The 16,086-nt window shown below is 44.3% G+C and overlaps 1 protein-coding gene across 1 annotated transcript in view; it reads left to right on the top strand.

Moving 5' to 3' along the window:
• Positions 1 to 7,197, top strand: part of LOC144769371 (uncharacterized) — a 34,302-nt gene extending 27,105 nt beyond the window's left edge. The window contains exons 3-5 of the mRNA XM_078653427.1: positions 3,818 to 3,910; positions 5,138 to 5,269; positions 5,996 to 7,197. Coding sequence (XP_078509553.1) covers positions 3,818 to 3,910; positions 5,138 to 5,269; positions 5,996 to 6,399 — 629 coding nt within the window. The 3' untranslated portion in view covers positions 6,400 to 7,197. The remainder of the gene's footprint in view (positions 1 to 3,817; positions 3,911 to 5,137; positions 5,270 to 5,995) is intronic.
• Positions 7,198 to 16,086: the final 8,889 nt, after the last annotated feature.

The raw sequence follows: 16,086 nt of genomic DNA, 5'->3' as shown, positions 1-16,086 counted from the left end.
TTCTGAGGTGGTGCTGAGTGATGCTGAGGTGGTGCCGAGTGATGCTGGGGGTGGTGCCGAGTGTAGCTAGGGTGGTGCAGAGTGATGCTGAGGTGGTGCTGAATGATGCTGAGGTGGTACTGGGTGATGCTTTAGTGGTATTCAGGAGATGCTGCACTGGTGATACTTTGGTACCGAATTGTGGCTGAGGTAGTGCTGTGCTGATGCTGAGGTGGGGCTGCGCTGATGCTGAGTTGGTGTTGTGGAGGAGGTGTGGCACTGATGTGGAGGTAGTGCTGTCCTGAGCTGGTAGTGTTGAGTGATGCTTAGGTAGTGCTGCACTGGTGCTGAGGTGATGCCGAGTGATGCTGATGTGGTTCCGAGTGATTCTGAGGTGGTGCAGAGTGATGCTGGGGTGATGCAGAGTGATGCTGAGGTGGTGCTGAATGATGTTGAGGTGGAGCTGAGTGATGCTTTAGTGGTATTCAGGTGATGCTGCGCTGGTGATACTTTGGTGCTGAGTTGTGGCTGAGGTAGTGCTGTGCTGATGCTGAGGTGGGGCTGCGCTGATGCTGAGTTGGTGTTGTGGAGGAGGTGTTGCACTGATGTGGAGGTAGTGCTGTCCTGAGTTGGTAGTGTTGAGTGATGCTTAGGTAGTGTTACACTCGTGCTGAGGTGGTGCTGAGTGATGCTGTGGTGACACTGAGTGATGCTGTGCTGGTGCTGTGCTGATGCTGAGGTGGTGGTGCTGCACTGATGCTGAGGTAGTGCTGCACTGGTGGTGCACTGGTGGTGCTGCACTGGTGCAGAGGTGGTGTTGAGGTGGTGTGCTGGTGGGGAAGTGGTCTGCACTGGGGCTGTGCTGGGCTGAGTGATACTGAGGTGGTGCTGTGCTTCTGTTGGCGTTGTTGGAGTGCAGTTGCGTGCAGTGGCTTTGCATAGAAGGCTGGCTTAAAGGAAATTCTGATCATAAAAAACTGTGTAGCTATGCAAATAATTTCTTTTCTTTTATGATATACCATTACAAGCTTAACAGAAGAGTGAATGTAGTGAAAAATGCCTTCACAGAATTGCAATGCGCCATGCAAAATGTTTCATTTTTCAAAGTAAACAATGTTGCCTTTGGAGCACTCCCCACATCCATAAACATGCATTTTCTCCCTTTTATGGTTATCTGGCATCACAGCTACGCTGCTCTCTTACCCTGCACTATGAAAAGGGAAAGTATGAAACTCAGCAAATGGCAGAGAACAGTTCATTTGTTAGAGAAGGGAGATCTCATTACACATTTCTAACACTGTCATTTTATATGTGCAGATTCCATTTGGTTCATGCATAAAGTATAAGCATCATGGGTTGCACAAACAATTGCTCCAACTTTCTATACCATCGTAAATGTTGCTTTGGGTGTGTTTAAAATGAACTTTTTTGTAAGGAAGCACAACGTTTTGGTTTGATCCTTTACATCTTGGCAACAATGACCCAGTAATTATTTCTCTATTGAGTAACAATAAAGATCAGCAAATGTGGCTTGCTATCCCCACCCAATAACTTATCAGCTTAGGAAGTAGGTTTTAGTCCCTGTGGGAAGCTTCACAAACAGTGATTTACAGCAGTCCACACAATGTTTACGTTCCAAAAAACATACATATGCAGATCATGGCGGGGAGAGCAATTTTTACAGCTATGCTAACTTTCTCTTTCATATAGCACAGCTATCTTTCTAAACACAACTACGAAGTAATCAATCGTCCGTCGCTCCAAACTTCTTGTCAGTCCCTTCTTGCTTTAAAAAAACCAAAAAAACCAAAGCCTAAAGGCTTAGAAATACACATTTTACCTTTTAAGCCATCTGCAGTAATGTTGTTTTTTCCATCCAAACACCATCGAATTAGAGTCAGGGAGTCTGGAGTGGCGAGAAAGGGTTAAATAGTCTGTAACTGTGTTAAGACAGGAGACAGCCATGCTTGACTAAAGAGAGTATTAGTACACCCATAAAGATCTCTATCATTGCTGTGACCGGCATGCATGAAGGTTGTGTGCATGTAGTGGTTAAGTGATGGGCACGCCCTATTGAAAACAAAGAAACCCTTCAAACCTAAATAAGATTAAATAGAAAGCCCTGCTGCCTTCTCAACAACAAATAAGTAACCCTGGGCGTAGTTCGCGTAGCCGCACTCCGCGACGCTACGCGAAGACGCACTTGCACTCCGCGAGCTACACGTAGCTCCGCGGACATGCGTAGTAGCTTGCTAGACCCGTTCGCGCGCCGTTTTTCGTCTTCGGGAGCGCGGTGCGCGTGTTCGGGGCGCTGCCTGCATGCTCGAGATAGCTAGCGCGCTAAGTTACTCAATGAGGTTTGTCCCGCCCGCTTGCGTTCCCTTATTTCCGGTTCCGGGTCACAAGTAACGTGTTCGCGTTGTGTTAGACATGTTCGGGAACTCATCTTCTCGTTCGCACTGCCAAAGTGCGTGATCGCGTCAAATATCGCGCGAACTTACCGCGGCGGTCGCGACGGGCAGAGCCATCTTCGATTTCACACTCTGGCTATGGTTTTGGGCCTACTTTAGCATCTCACTCCTATCTCTTCCATCCTGGTCTTTTCCCTCAGTTTTTCTAACTTTCTTTACTTATTACCTATTTCTGTCTGTGCCTAGGTTTATATTTCTCATTTTATTTTTACTTTTACAACTTTTTTTGCAACTTTTCTCTTGTTTTATATTACTTCCTTCTTTTATCTTTCTTCTTTCTTCCCCTAACCTTTTTGTCTTCAACTTTCCTTCTCCCCTCCACCCAGAACCATGGTGAAGGGTGCCAGCAGCATCGGCGGCTCAAAGGGCAAGGCGGCTGTGCCGAAAAAAACCCGGCTGCCTTGCGGCAGAATGCGCCCGGCAGGAGTGACGCCCCGCCAACTTTTTGGGGAGGAGGAGGTGGCCGCCCTGGTCTTTTTTATCCAGCGTCACCTCCCCTTGACTTTGGCAGCAGGCGGCAGGCCCGGCTCCGGCTACCAGCGCATTGAAGAGCGTCTCCGGCGGTGGGCGAAGGTGCGCCGTGCAGTCTTCCGCTGCTCCGGTATCCGGCGTACCCACCATCAGCTGTCCCACCGCTGGGCCGACATTTTGGACCGGGAGCAGGACCTGTTGGACCTGCTTGGTGTGGAGGTTATATATATATATATAGTTGTATAAATATTGTTATTGTATCTTTGTAAATATTGGCTGAATAAGTAACGCGATGACTGTTGCTCCTAGTTACATTTCCGATGTATTCCGGTATATCTACTGTCATTGTATGACAGTGTTCTTCTTCTTCACTGGCTCTTGCGTGTTGTTTCAACTTGGCGCTAGCTGTTGCTGTTTATTGATGTGAGATTTTCTTTATTGTTGAGAACTGAAGTTAGTTAATGCTATTAATAGAGTCTTGTCCTTCCTTTGTCCGTCAGTGAAATAGCGGTGGATGGATAATTGTACGTAGTTTGCATATTGTAGCATTTTTTTCACGGCCTTCTCTTCTGCATGAATCGAATCCTTTTCTTGCAAAGAATGCTAACGTTACTAACGTTACTTTGTTCTTCTTACCTCAGCCAGGGCCGGCTCTAGGGGGCATGTGCAAGCTGTGCAACTGCACAGGGGCACCAAACTTCAGGGGCCACCGCACCAATAGATATCCTTAATTTAATAATACTCTAAGGATGGATACATATTTGCGTTGCGGCCCCTGGCATGGATTTGTTGCCTCCGGCTCTGTTCCACTGTAGCAGTGTTTTTTGCAATGATGTCTATGTTTCACAGCACTCAATGTTTTTCTCTTTGTTTATTATTTTTTACATGAACCACAGAACCCAGGGGCAAGCAGAATACAGGGACCGAGTCGGCGGGTGAACCACCACTTACACAGAGCTCCTCTACTGAGGATCCTGCTGCTGTCCCCAGTAAGTCCAACAGTGCTTGTTTTTTCCTCTGTAATGTGTCTGCTTGGCAATTGACAGCAACCAAGTATGCATCCAGAATGATGTTTGTCTAGTATTTTTGTAAACGTTAGTATACCACTACTAGTCTTGTGGGTATTCTATCTCCTATGGAGTTATATACATATTACACAACTATGTAACTATGCACACGAAAATTGGATGTTGGTACTGATAGGCAGGTTGGACCTTACTTACACCTCAGTCACAGAACTCTGAGGAACGCACAATTCACTGAACGACAGCCTATATGGCCTGAGTCATTGGTCAATTATTCAATTCACACTCCTGAACCCCAATACCAAGATGCCGAATGCTTTTAGTACACAAACCGTTACCTAAGAAACCCCCTTTTGCTCACTCACTCGTGTGAGTCTCCAAGACAACAGACACTGAAAATAAACTTCAGAGTCAAAGTGGTCATTCAAAAGCTTTATTTTGTTAGAAGTAAGTAAGTAACATCAATGTTTTTAAGTTGTTCCGTCAAATACGTTGAAGGGCCCACCAGAAAAAATCCAGAGTTAAAAAAGGCATAATAAAGTAATCAACATTTGTACAGCTACTAGTGCACAATAGGAAAATGTGGCAACTATCGGAGACCTCTCACCAACGTATACTGGTCAGATATTCCTCTTTTTTTGTAAGCTATGGAAATGTCCGCTACGTAGAAGGCAATCTTCTCATCTGCCGAAAAATAATGACAAAAGTGGTGCACGTTAGACAGTATGGAATACATTTATGCCAGTTTTATGCAGCCATGCTAAAAAGAAGTTGTAACCTGTAAGCAAACTCTATTCCACAATCCACATAGAAAACTTAAATACGGGCCCTTTTACTTTCCCACCTCTTCAGGTGTATGCATTGAACAATGATGTGTTGCCTCAGAGCGTCTTCTCGTACTGCGCAACAAGCTGCGAGTTAACATGCGCAAAACTGGATACATTGATGTACAAAGGTTACATAGTTCACTTCCAATTTCCAAGGACTAGAGTAGCAGGACAGATGAGATGAGCTTGGGTACCATACCATAACAATGAATGCTAATATGTGTAGTGACTCTGCTGTACTATGCAATGTGGACTCATACTGATTACGTACGTTGTACTTAACTGTTTTGAAGAACTCCATTCTTGGTGAACAAGTACAAAGGGGGCTGTGCATCCATCTAAAAAGGTGTACTTATTTTTATAGGTGCAGAACCCTTACCATCGACCAGTGCCGACGGGGACAGCGGCGCAGCTTCAGCGATCCCGGCGGGGACAGGAGGAACAGAGGCACCTACACCAGCAGCAGTGGGGGGGGAGCCAACAGCGGCGGGCGATGGTAAGTTACATTCAATAGTGATCTGCATTACTTGGTGGGAGGGGAAAACTTTCTCACTGTACTCTACTGGAAAATATATGATGTTACCTTTACTTGTCATTAGCATGCTAAGCATTACCACTACAGTAATGCAAGTGGCTGATAGCAGTCGGATGCATGGGTTGTTGTTAAAGCATGTAAAGGGGAAAACACAGCTGCCAGCGTGGTTGGGAGACACACCCAATACCGGTGGTTAGTGGATAGTCTCAGCAGCAGCGGTGTTTTGGGCAAACCCAAAGGCAAGGGAAGGAGGGGACGACTGGGTGCATGGGTCGTTGCTGGTGAAACACAAACCAAATAAGGTTTGTTGCGCGGTATAAAGTATTATAGTCTTTACTAGACATGTACTACTAGCTGCCCCCTGTTAATTAATGTTACTTTGAGAGTGTTCCCGCCTTCCCGGAATCAGAGTATATAATACAAAAGGAGATATGAAAAAGACAGGTGTTCGTTCTAATGTGTGTGACCGATGAAGTACACCCATGCTAATAGGGCAGGCATAATGCCGTGACAAAAAGTCCAAAAAATTAATAGAGGCTGTAGAATGTTCAAGATAGACGCAACACAATTTTTGGTACTCAGCTTGCTTGCTAGTGCTACTGTGCCGCCCACTATGTGTTGAATCAATGTTGTGTTCTTGATTTGCGGGGAGTTTGGATTACAACAATTCTGTTTCTTTCTTTATAGTTACTCCTTCCCAAAAACCAACAAGGAAGGAGTTGGCAGTCCGGGCCCGGCAGCGGAAACTGCAGGCAATTGTAGAGGCCTACCGCCGGCTGGTGGATCAGGCCGAGGAGGAGGAGGAGGAGGCGGCGGCAGCAGCTGCTGCCTCTTCCAATGCCCCGGGCCCCAAGCCTGCAGGACTACGTCGCCGTGGTCAGGCAGCCACCCGCCGCCGCGTTGTTACATCTTCGGCGGCCCCCCCACAACAACAACAACATGCATGCAAGTGTAGGTGCCGTGATTTCCAAGCGAAGATTCTCCGCCGGGTAGCGAGTAAGTTGGAGGAGGAGCGGAAGAAGCTGGAGGACGGTCTAGAGGAGCGTGTGAAGATAATGGTGGACAAACACCTGAAAGCCCGCCGGCTTTGAAATGGACCCTGTTTTTTGCCCCTTTTTTAATCCTTTTGTTGGTGGGTGGGATGTGGGAGTTGGGGTGTACATTTGGGTTGAAATTTGGTTGGGGTTAGGGGAGGGTAGGGACAGCTCTGGGTCAGGGGGTTACATTTGTTATATATTTTATTTTTCTATTATCATTATGAAAATATAAAAATAAAACAAAGATATTTTCACAAGAAAACATTTGAAGTTCATTTGTGTTTGTTGGGGGGGTGGAGGGGGGACTGTTTCACCAAATAATGTACGTTGTGCAACATGAACATGAACTACGAACGATAAATTAAGTACTGACTGCACCTGTAGTAGTAGGGTCACAAGTGCATAAATAATTTATATTATTAAATAACATGGGAAAATTGCCCATCACGTGAGTCTGAAGTTACTAGTATACTTTAATTCCATGCACATTTGCTCAGAGTCCGCTAAACAATCCTATGCAATGCATTGCATCATTCCTTTAATATACCTGTCCTAGTTGTCAGGGAAGAGGAGCTCGTCCTCAAACTCTGTGCGTTCAGACAGAAGTAGGTCATGTAACCCAGTAGTGAGGACGTCTTCGCACTCGCTTTCTTCATCCGGCGGTGATTCACGTACTTGATAGTCTGGTGGTATGAAGCGTTGATTCATTTTTATCATTGTCAGCCGCTCCACGCTTTTGGGGGAGAGACTAGTCCTTTTCGATGTGACAATGGCACCAGCAGCACTGAAAACCCGCTCAGAAGAGACACTGGCTACAGGACAAGCCAGATACTTTATCGCCAGCCTGCTCAGCACTGGCCACTGTCTCCTTCTTTCATACCAATAGACCAATGGGCTTTGCTCCATGAACACCTCTGTTGTGTCATCCAGATAGGCCTGAACCATCCGCTCAATGTTCATTGGTGCTCGGCTTTGCTGGTCCTCTTTTCCCTTTGCAACAGCAACGGACTTACCCATCCCTTTCTGTAGAAAAAAAGCAGTTATGCTTTTGGTTGGGTCTGCTGAATCAGATCGTGTAGGTGCTGCTTTTGGTACTGTTGGTGCCTGCTGGAAAGCAGACGCACTGCTCTCATGCTGTGAAGAACTTGCGTCAGGAGTACTTGGACTGGCCTGGGCTGGCAGTGGCAGGCCTTTAAGTAACAGCCGTTCAGTTTCTAACTCATTAGCTTCCGCAGCTATGGAAGTTTTGTACTTGTCAACATCCTCATCTGAAAATGGAATTACTTCGTTACTGCTGACAAATAATTTGTACCGTGGATCCAAGATTGTTGCAGTTATGTAATGTTCACCTGACACAATATTGTTGAGCCTTACATTTGCACACAAGCGGTTGCCTAAGCCCTTGGCTAAGGTATATGCATCAACTTTTTGTTCGTCACCTTCGTATGTTTGACAGACCTCCTTCACCTGTTGCTCAAGCATGTACAACAATGGGATGGCTTGGCCCATAGTACAGTCCTCCCTGCTAACTGCACGTGTGAAGACCTCAAAGGGTTGTAGCATCTCTGTGATGCATTTAATGAGGTCCCACTGCCACATCTCAATGGTCAGGGCTTTAAGATTAACAGTAGGATCCCCTAATCTTCTTGACATGACATAAGCATTCAGTGGGATGTACTGCTCAAAGAGACGCTCAAGCATGAAATAAGTTGAGTTCCAACGTGTTGGGACCTCCTGGATGAGTGCTTTGACTGGCAACTTATGCTCATGCTGAATGACCTGTAGCAGCTTCCGTCCTTTGAAAGAATGGTTAAAGTGCGTGCATATTCTTCTGCAGATGGCCATTATGTTGCTGACTTTGGCTTCATTTTTCAGAAAGTCTTGCACGACTAAGTTTATGCAGTGTGCCAAACAGGGTACCCTGAAATAATGTCCTTCTCTCATTGCCTTCACTACATTACTGCCATTGTCGGTGGAAACAAAACCAATCTTAAGGCCTCTTGGTTTCAGCCATTCAAAGACCTTGTCGTTAAAGTCAGACAAAATGTTTTCAGCAGTATGAATTTTGTCCATACCAAACATGGCTATAGTTGCATGTCTGCGCGTATCATTAAAAATTCCAGCAACGTCACGGAGGCCTGAAGTTAACTTGTCTTTAACACCTGCAAAAGAGATCCAGTGTGCGGTGATGCACATGAAATCTGTAGCATCGCAACTGCTCCACATGTCTGTTGTCAGGTGGATACAATGGACAACACTCTGTTGTAAGGCTTTCCCAATCAATTCCAGCACGTCGTGGTGTAGTGCTGGAACAGCCACTCGGGCAAAATAGTAGCGACTGGGAACGTTCCATTTTGGGCAGAGGGTTGCCACTAATTCCAGAAATCCAACAGCCTCAACAAATGAAAATGGGAGAAGGTCCAGTGCTAACATTTTCGCAAGTTTGGCATTGTACAAACGTGCTACTGGGTGGTTCCGCTCGTACTTTCCCTCCTGCCTTAACATGCTAGGAATGGTAAGCTGCTTTGCATGTCTTTGAGTTATGCTAGACGGACCACCTTGCATCGCAGACTTTGCACTCCTTGGTGTCTCCAGCTGACTCTGGTGCCACTGAGAAGTTGCTGATGCGGCGGATGTGGACTTTACCACTCCAGTGCTGGCGACAGGGGTCCATTGTGTACCACTCCTAGATAGAAGGTCATCGTCTCCCTCTTCTTCTACCTCCTGGTCAACCATGAGTGGACCTTGTACCACTGTATCCCCACCAACACGAGTGCTAACATTTTTTAAGCTTGCAAGGTGGTTCTCCCACCTGATCAAGTGTGTTTTTTTCAAATGGGTCGTTTGGCCTCCAGTCCCATAGTTTGTACCAAGCTTACCACGACTAACATTGACATGACAAATGGTGCATACAGCAATGTTCTCCTGAACTGGGTGAACCGTAAAGAAGTCCCACACTGGGGAGGTAAACTTTTGTCTCCTGCCATAGGAAGAGGAGGACCCACTGCCAATGCCGGATGGACTGGAGGATTGTGGAATTTCACTATGGGACAGCTCAGTCCTAGTACTGCCACTACCTCCTTCTGTTGAAGTGGCGCTTCTGCTGGATGTCGGATGCTGCCGGGCCTTCGCTGATGAAAAAATTGGAGCTGGTGTTACTTTGGGTGTTGAGTGTGTAGGAGTTATGCGTGGTACCTGCTCATCAGTCATTGCAGCATTTCTGGATAGGGTGAAAATGTTGGTCTCTACATCCTCTGCACCAGGAATAACGCTTGTGATGATGACAGTGTCAGACCCGTCTTTATCACCAGCAGTATCCTGCTCACCTACATCGACCTCCATAAGTTCAAGCCTGCCTGGAAACTTCCTTTTTCCGAGCATGGTCTTCTTGGGATGTCTCTCCTTTGAATGCGCAGATAGTTGTGGCTGCCAATCCGTATCAAGGTCATCGGAAGGGATGCTTTGCGAAGAACTCGATGCACTAACCCTCCTTTCCCTTGGTGAATTCAAAGGAAATAGATCACCTACAGAAGTGGCTTCCTCTTCTTCTTGCTCGGAAGGAGGCTCTACTTCCTGAACTGCCCCGACTTCGGGAGGAACAACTACTACTATTTGGTGCGGAGATGGTGGTTGTTGTTCTTGAGGAAGTACTATTGCGGGCTGGGGTTTTTCAACAACAACTGTTGCGGGCGGTGGTTGTGGTTGTTCAACAACTGTTGCGGGAAGTGGTTGTGGGTGAACAACTCCTATTGCGGGCGGTGGTTGTGGTTGTTGAACATCTACTGCTGGCGGTGGTTGTTGAGCACTTCCATCTTGCGTGGATTGTGTACTACTTTGAGACAGCGATAAGTTTAGTTCTGGCTCAGTATCACTGCTCGCAAGCAGAAGGCTGGCTACCTCTTCGACCCTCATCATATGCTTGGCCCTGGGATGCTGGCTTGCCCCCACTAATGCAGATGTGCTGGTCCCAGCTTGCACCCCAGACCCCGCTGCTGCAGGCGTACCTTTTGGGGTGCCAAAAAAGGTTTTGGGGTCCATACCAGACTTAAGTGACACTTCCTTCTGCTGTTCCTTCTTCACAGCAACTTTCTTTGTGGTGGAGGACCTGGTAGCTTTCTTAGGGCCCATCTTCTTCTGATGTCAGTCAGCTCACAGCAGCACAAATTGCAGAGATGTCTGGTCAGATGAGTCACACACCACACGTGGCGTACAACTGAAGGACGTCCGTCTGGCAGTAGAACGAGCGATGGATGAAAAAACAACCAGCACCTCCTCAGTCTTTTTTGTGCACCTACAAGTAAAGAAGGCAGAACAACATCAGTCAAACAAGCAGTAAGGCAACATGAACAATTGAAAGACACACAGGCCAATGTATAAAAGACAAAACAGAAGACTAATAATACCAGTCCAGCAGCACCACAGCTCAAAGGCCACATGAAGTCCAGAAAGAACCAATAAAGTCAAGCAGGCCTATAGATACCAATATGGACAGAAAAAGGAGGATGCCTGCTGCACATGACAGGTTAATGTGCAAGGAATAAATAGCCCATGGCTAAGACAGAGGTTGTAAACCTAACACCGCAAAAACACATACAAACAAACCCCTGCCCAGACAACACATTGTTGAATGCAATGCCATACACACACATGCCCTAATGATGTTAATTGCATACACCGAACTAAAACAGCTACATAAAGGCAGCACCCCCGCTAACTACTACCTCTGGGACTCTGGCCTACTGTGAGATCAGACAGAAAGCTGGGAGTCCAATGATAAATGCACAAAGGAAGTACCTTCAAAATGGCCGCCACCACATGGCCTAGCCACCACCAGCAACATGAAAAGTAAAAGAAAAAAGAAGACAGACAATAAATGCCTCTGGGAAAGGGACAATGCTTTGTTTTGTTTCACAAAGTAGCCGCAACGCTGCCCACGTGGTCAGCCCACCCACAAACAAGAAGACAGACACAGTAATTGTTCCAGGCTCCAAAAACTACAACCAAATGACAAATTCTGTTTTTTTGGGTGCACAAGAAAGACCTGCAACATTTTCGAGAAACTTTTATGCAACTCGGGACATATTGTCCGCGAGAATGCAAAATCGGCGGGTTCGGCAGCGCGAAAAGAAGAAAACGTCGTTTTCGCGTTCCCGAGCAAGTACATTGAGCGCGCGAACAAGACAAAAAATGTAATGTCGCGTCAAGAGTTGATTAACTTTAATGCACCTATGGCTATGAGTAGTAGTAACTCTGCCCTACTGCCACAATACAATTGTCAAAAACCTTGGATGCCTATGGCAAAAGCACAAAGGAAGGACACACAAAATGGCCGCCAACATAGGGCCTGGCCACCAACAACAACATGGCAAAATCACAAAGGATGTATACACAAAATGGCCTCCACCACATGGCCTGGCCACCAACAACAACATGGCAAAATAAATCACAAAGGAAGCATACACAAAATGACCACCACCATAGGGCCTGGCCACCAACAACAACATGGACAACTTTACAAAATGGCCTCCACCACATGGCCTGGCCACCAACAACAACATGGCAAAATAAATCACAAAGGAAGCATACACAAAATGGCCGCCACCACATGGCCTGGCCACCAACAACAACATGACAAGAAAGAGAAGACAGACAATAATGCCTATGGCAAAGGGACAATGCTTTGCTTCACAAAATGGACACACCACACCACCGCCCAAATTGGTCACCCCACCCAAAAAAAAAAAAAAAATTACATAGAGGACAGAAAATGGAAGTGGTCCATGCTCCAAAAAGAGAAAACTACAACCAAAGGACAACATAACATAAATGAGGACTTTTTGGGTGCACAAGAAACACCTGCAACATTTTCGAGAAACTTTTATGCAACTCGGGACATATTGTCCGCGAGAATGCTAAATCGGCATGTTCGGCAGCGCGAATGGAATAAAAAGTCGTGTTCGCGTTCCCGAGCAAGTACATTGAGTGCGCGAACAAGAAAAAAATTTAAGTTCACGTTCTCACACTGTGCGAAGTTACCAAAACTACCCAAGCTGTATTCCTAGGGTTACCTAATGGCAGAAATTGACAGAGTATTTAAAGTTTAAACACACCCAAAACCAGAAATACCCCACACATAAAAATAAGATTTTCTATATCAATCCAAGCCATCCATGATTTTCACATTAAGGGTACACCGCAAAAACAGTTGATTAACTTTCATGACCCTATGAGTAGTACCTATGGCCTACTGCCAGAGTAGGCCACAAGGTTGGAGGCCTATGGCAAGAGCAAAGTGGCTGGAAACATAAAATGGCCGCCAACACATGGCCAGGCCAACCACAGAAAGTTAATACAATGAACTCAAGCATGCCTACACACTAACTACATGGGGTACTAGGGTCAGATATTGGCTTAAAAATTAGAAACATTTTAAATTCCACAAACAGAAATTCCACAACAGACATTGCTATTGCATAATGAACATAATCCAATGCCATCCATGATGTTTGTTTACAAACTGGAATACACATTTAAACACAGACTACAGAAACATGATTGGACCCATGGGTACCTCTATATGAAGCCTGGATGCAAGTTAAAAAAAAATACAATTTGGGACCTCATGAAAGTACAGGCCTCCATCAATAATTTAATTCCAGGATTGAATACTGTAGTTAAAAAAAAAATCAAATCAAACAAGCACAAGTCTACATCACTCATACATTACACAAACTTACTTGAAAAAGAGAATTCCAATTCAAAAAGTCCTCATTAAATCCAAGGTAAATCAGTAATGCAGCCAACACAGACAGAAAGTGATCCTTCCAGCTCAAAATCCAAAGGAAAGTGAGCACCACATGGACAAAGCACTGGGAGGAGCCTGGTGGACAGGAACAGGAAGTTGTAAACTCAAGAGCCCTTCCTCCTTACTCTTCAAAACAAGAGTAGAAACAAAAAGAGGGGTCCTTCCCCCCTAAAAATAAAGCCAAAGGTACAACTTTAAGGTTTTTTGCTTTTTTTTCCTAACCAAAATGGTAATTTATTATGGTTTTAACATGCTCGCGAGTTATTCTGTGCAAGAATGCAGTTTCTGCGTGTTCGGCAACTCGATCTTACCAAAAAGCATCCTCGCGCATCCTTATGACGCTATCGCGCATCCAAATGACGTTATCGCGTTCGCACAGTCGCACGGGACTGTGCAAGAGTGTTTCCAAACATGGTGGCACAAGCGACCAGGAAAAAACGAACGCAGAACGAAGGTAAGCCATTGCCGCGCACGCGATAATGTTATTCAGCGCGCGAGAACTACGCTACGCACCGGATCGCGGAGTAATCGACAGCTACGCGTTCTCCGCGGAACGCGGAGCTGCCGAAACTCCGCAAGCTCCGCGAACGGAGCGTAGTTCTTCGCCCAGGGTTACAAATAAGCACAGAAAAACAGCTAACTTTCCCAATACATTTTTAAAACGCAGTAACAGCTCTTCAATTTGTAAGGAAGGGCTGTGAATAAGTCATGGATGAGGAAAACAATGTACCAACGCATCCGAAGGCAAGGGTGTGGAGGGCACAGAGGGTTAACCCTTTCTATCAGCACAGGAAGCACTGGCAGTGGCACCTGTGTGAGACAACAGAGCAGGGGACTCTTTAAAGAACCCATCTTGACCCAGAGGAGAACGCACTCAAATGTTATGGTGGCTCTCAGCCGGCCATTTCTAAAAACCGGGACATGTACTGAGGTACAGTAAAAGTGTTGAGCCGCCGGGACAGTCATGGCAAATCTCGGAAGTCTGGTACCCCTATCTGTGCAACATATGGGGCAGTTCTGCTGTCTGAGACCCAAGCCCGTTTCACATACGTAACACGAGAAGCACTTCTGATCTCTGCGACTTAGGCTGGTTTCAGTAGTGTAATTCGAGGGTCACTTCTGTTCTCTGCAACGTTAGCTTGTTTCAGTTGTGTAACACGAGGGTTCAATCTGCTGTCTGAAGCCTGAGTTCATGTCACTAAGGTAAACATGAGGGGCGCTTCTGCTGTCCCTTAAGCTTGTTTCAATTGTGTAACACGAGGGATCACTCTGGTATCTGAAAGTGTACATATACATATATTTACTTAAATACATTTTATTAACTATCATCTTTATTTAATTTTTAAACTTTATTAATTATATAAAAATTAAAAAAACATAAATAATTAAAAATAAATACAAATATTTAATATATTCTATATTTAATTAACACATTAAACTATTTAAAAAAAGACATACATTTAATAACAAAATAAAAACATTAGATAGCGGGAGGGTAAAATTTACTATTCCCACTCCAGTGAGTGCAACAGTAGGGAAAGCGCTGGATAACGTAGGGGTAAAATTTACTATTCCCACTCCAGTAAGTTCAACAGTAGGGAAAGCGCTGGATAGCGTAGGGGTAAAACTTGCTATTCCCACTCCAGTGAGTGCAACAGTAGGGAAAACGCTGGATAGCGTAGGGGTGAAAATTACTATTCCCACTCCAGTGAGTGCAACAGTAGGGAAAGCGCTGGATAGCGTAGGGGTAAAAATTACTATTCCCACTCCAGTGAGTGCAACAGTAAGGAAAGCACTGGATAGCATAGGGGTAAAATTTACTATTCCCACTTCAGAGAGTGCAACAGTAGGGAAAGAGCTGGATAGCGTAGGGGTAAAAATTACTATTCCCACTCCAGTGAGTGCAACAGTAGGGAAAGCGCTGGATAGCGTAGGGGTAAAATTTACTATTCCCACTCCAGTGAGTGCAACAGTAGGGAAAGCGCTGGATAACGTAGGGGTAAAATTTACTATTCCCACTCCAGTAAGTTCAACAGTAGGGAAAGCGCTGGATAGCGTAGGGGTAAAACTTGCTATTCCCACTCCAGTGAGTACAACAGTAGGGAAAGAGCTGGATAGCGTAGGGGTAAAAATTACTATTCCTACTCCAGTGAGTACAATAGTAGGGAAAGCGCGGGATCCCAAAACAATAAAAAATAGAAATATCAACATTTTCATTAAATTTAATTTCTCATTTTAACATAATAAATATATAAATACAAATATATTATTATTAACAAAGATTAAACAAATAATTATTTAGCACTATAAAATCCACATCAACTACCTAAAATTAATTACACAATTACATTTAATATTTACTAATTAATTAATGAAAAATTATTTTTTATTATTTATTAATTAAACAATTAATTACTTACCAGCTTTGACACCATTTATAAATATAAACACCACAACACACACCTAAAATTAATTACACAATAACAATTAATAATTACTAATTAATTATTTAAAATTATTGTTTTATTATTTATTCATTAAAAAATTAATTACTTACCAGCTTTCACACCATTTACACATATATACACCACAACACACACCTAAAATTAATTACACAATTACAATGAATAATTACTAATTATTTAATAGACATTAATTTTAAACTATTTAATAATTAATCAATAAAAAATTAATTACTTACCACCCTTCACACCATTTACATATATAAACACCACAACACATGCCTAAAATAAATTAAACAAGTAACATACTTAATTATTAATTGACTAATTGAAATTAATTAACAATGAATTATTAAACTATAATTAATTAATAAAATAACACATTAATTATTAAAAAAAAATTACATAATAAAATTACTTCCCACCCTATTCCCCTATAAACCCACAACCCGCTACGGAACTAATAATGCAAAA

Source organism: Lissotriton helveticus, chromosome 7 (assembly GCF_964261635.1).
Source record: "Lissotriton helveticus chromosome 7, aLisHel1.1, whole genome shotgun sequence".
Classification (NCBI taxonomy): Eukaryota; Metazoa; Chordata; class Amphibia; order Caudata; family Salamandridae; genus Lissotriton; species Lissotriton helveticus.
The sequence above is the reverse complement of the archived record's forward strand: the minus strand, read 5'-3'. Positions and strand labels throughout refer to the sequence as shown.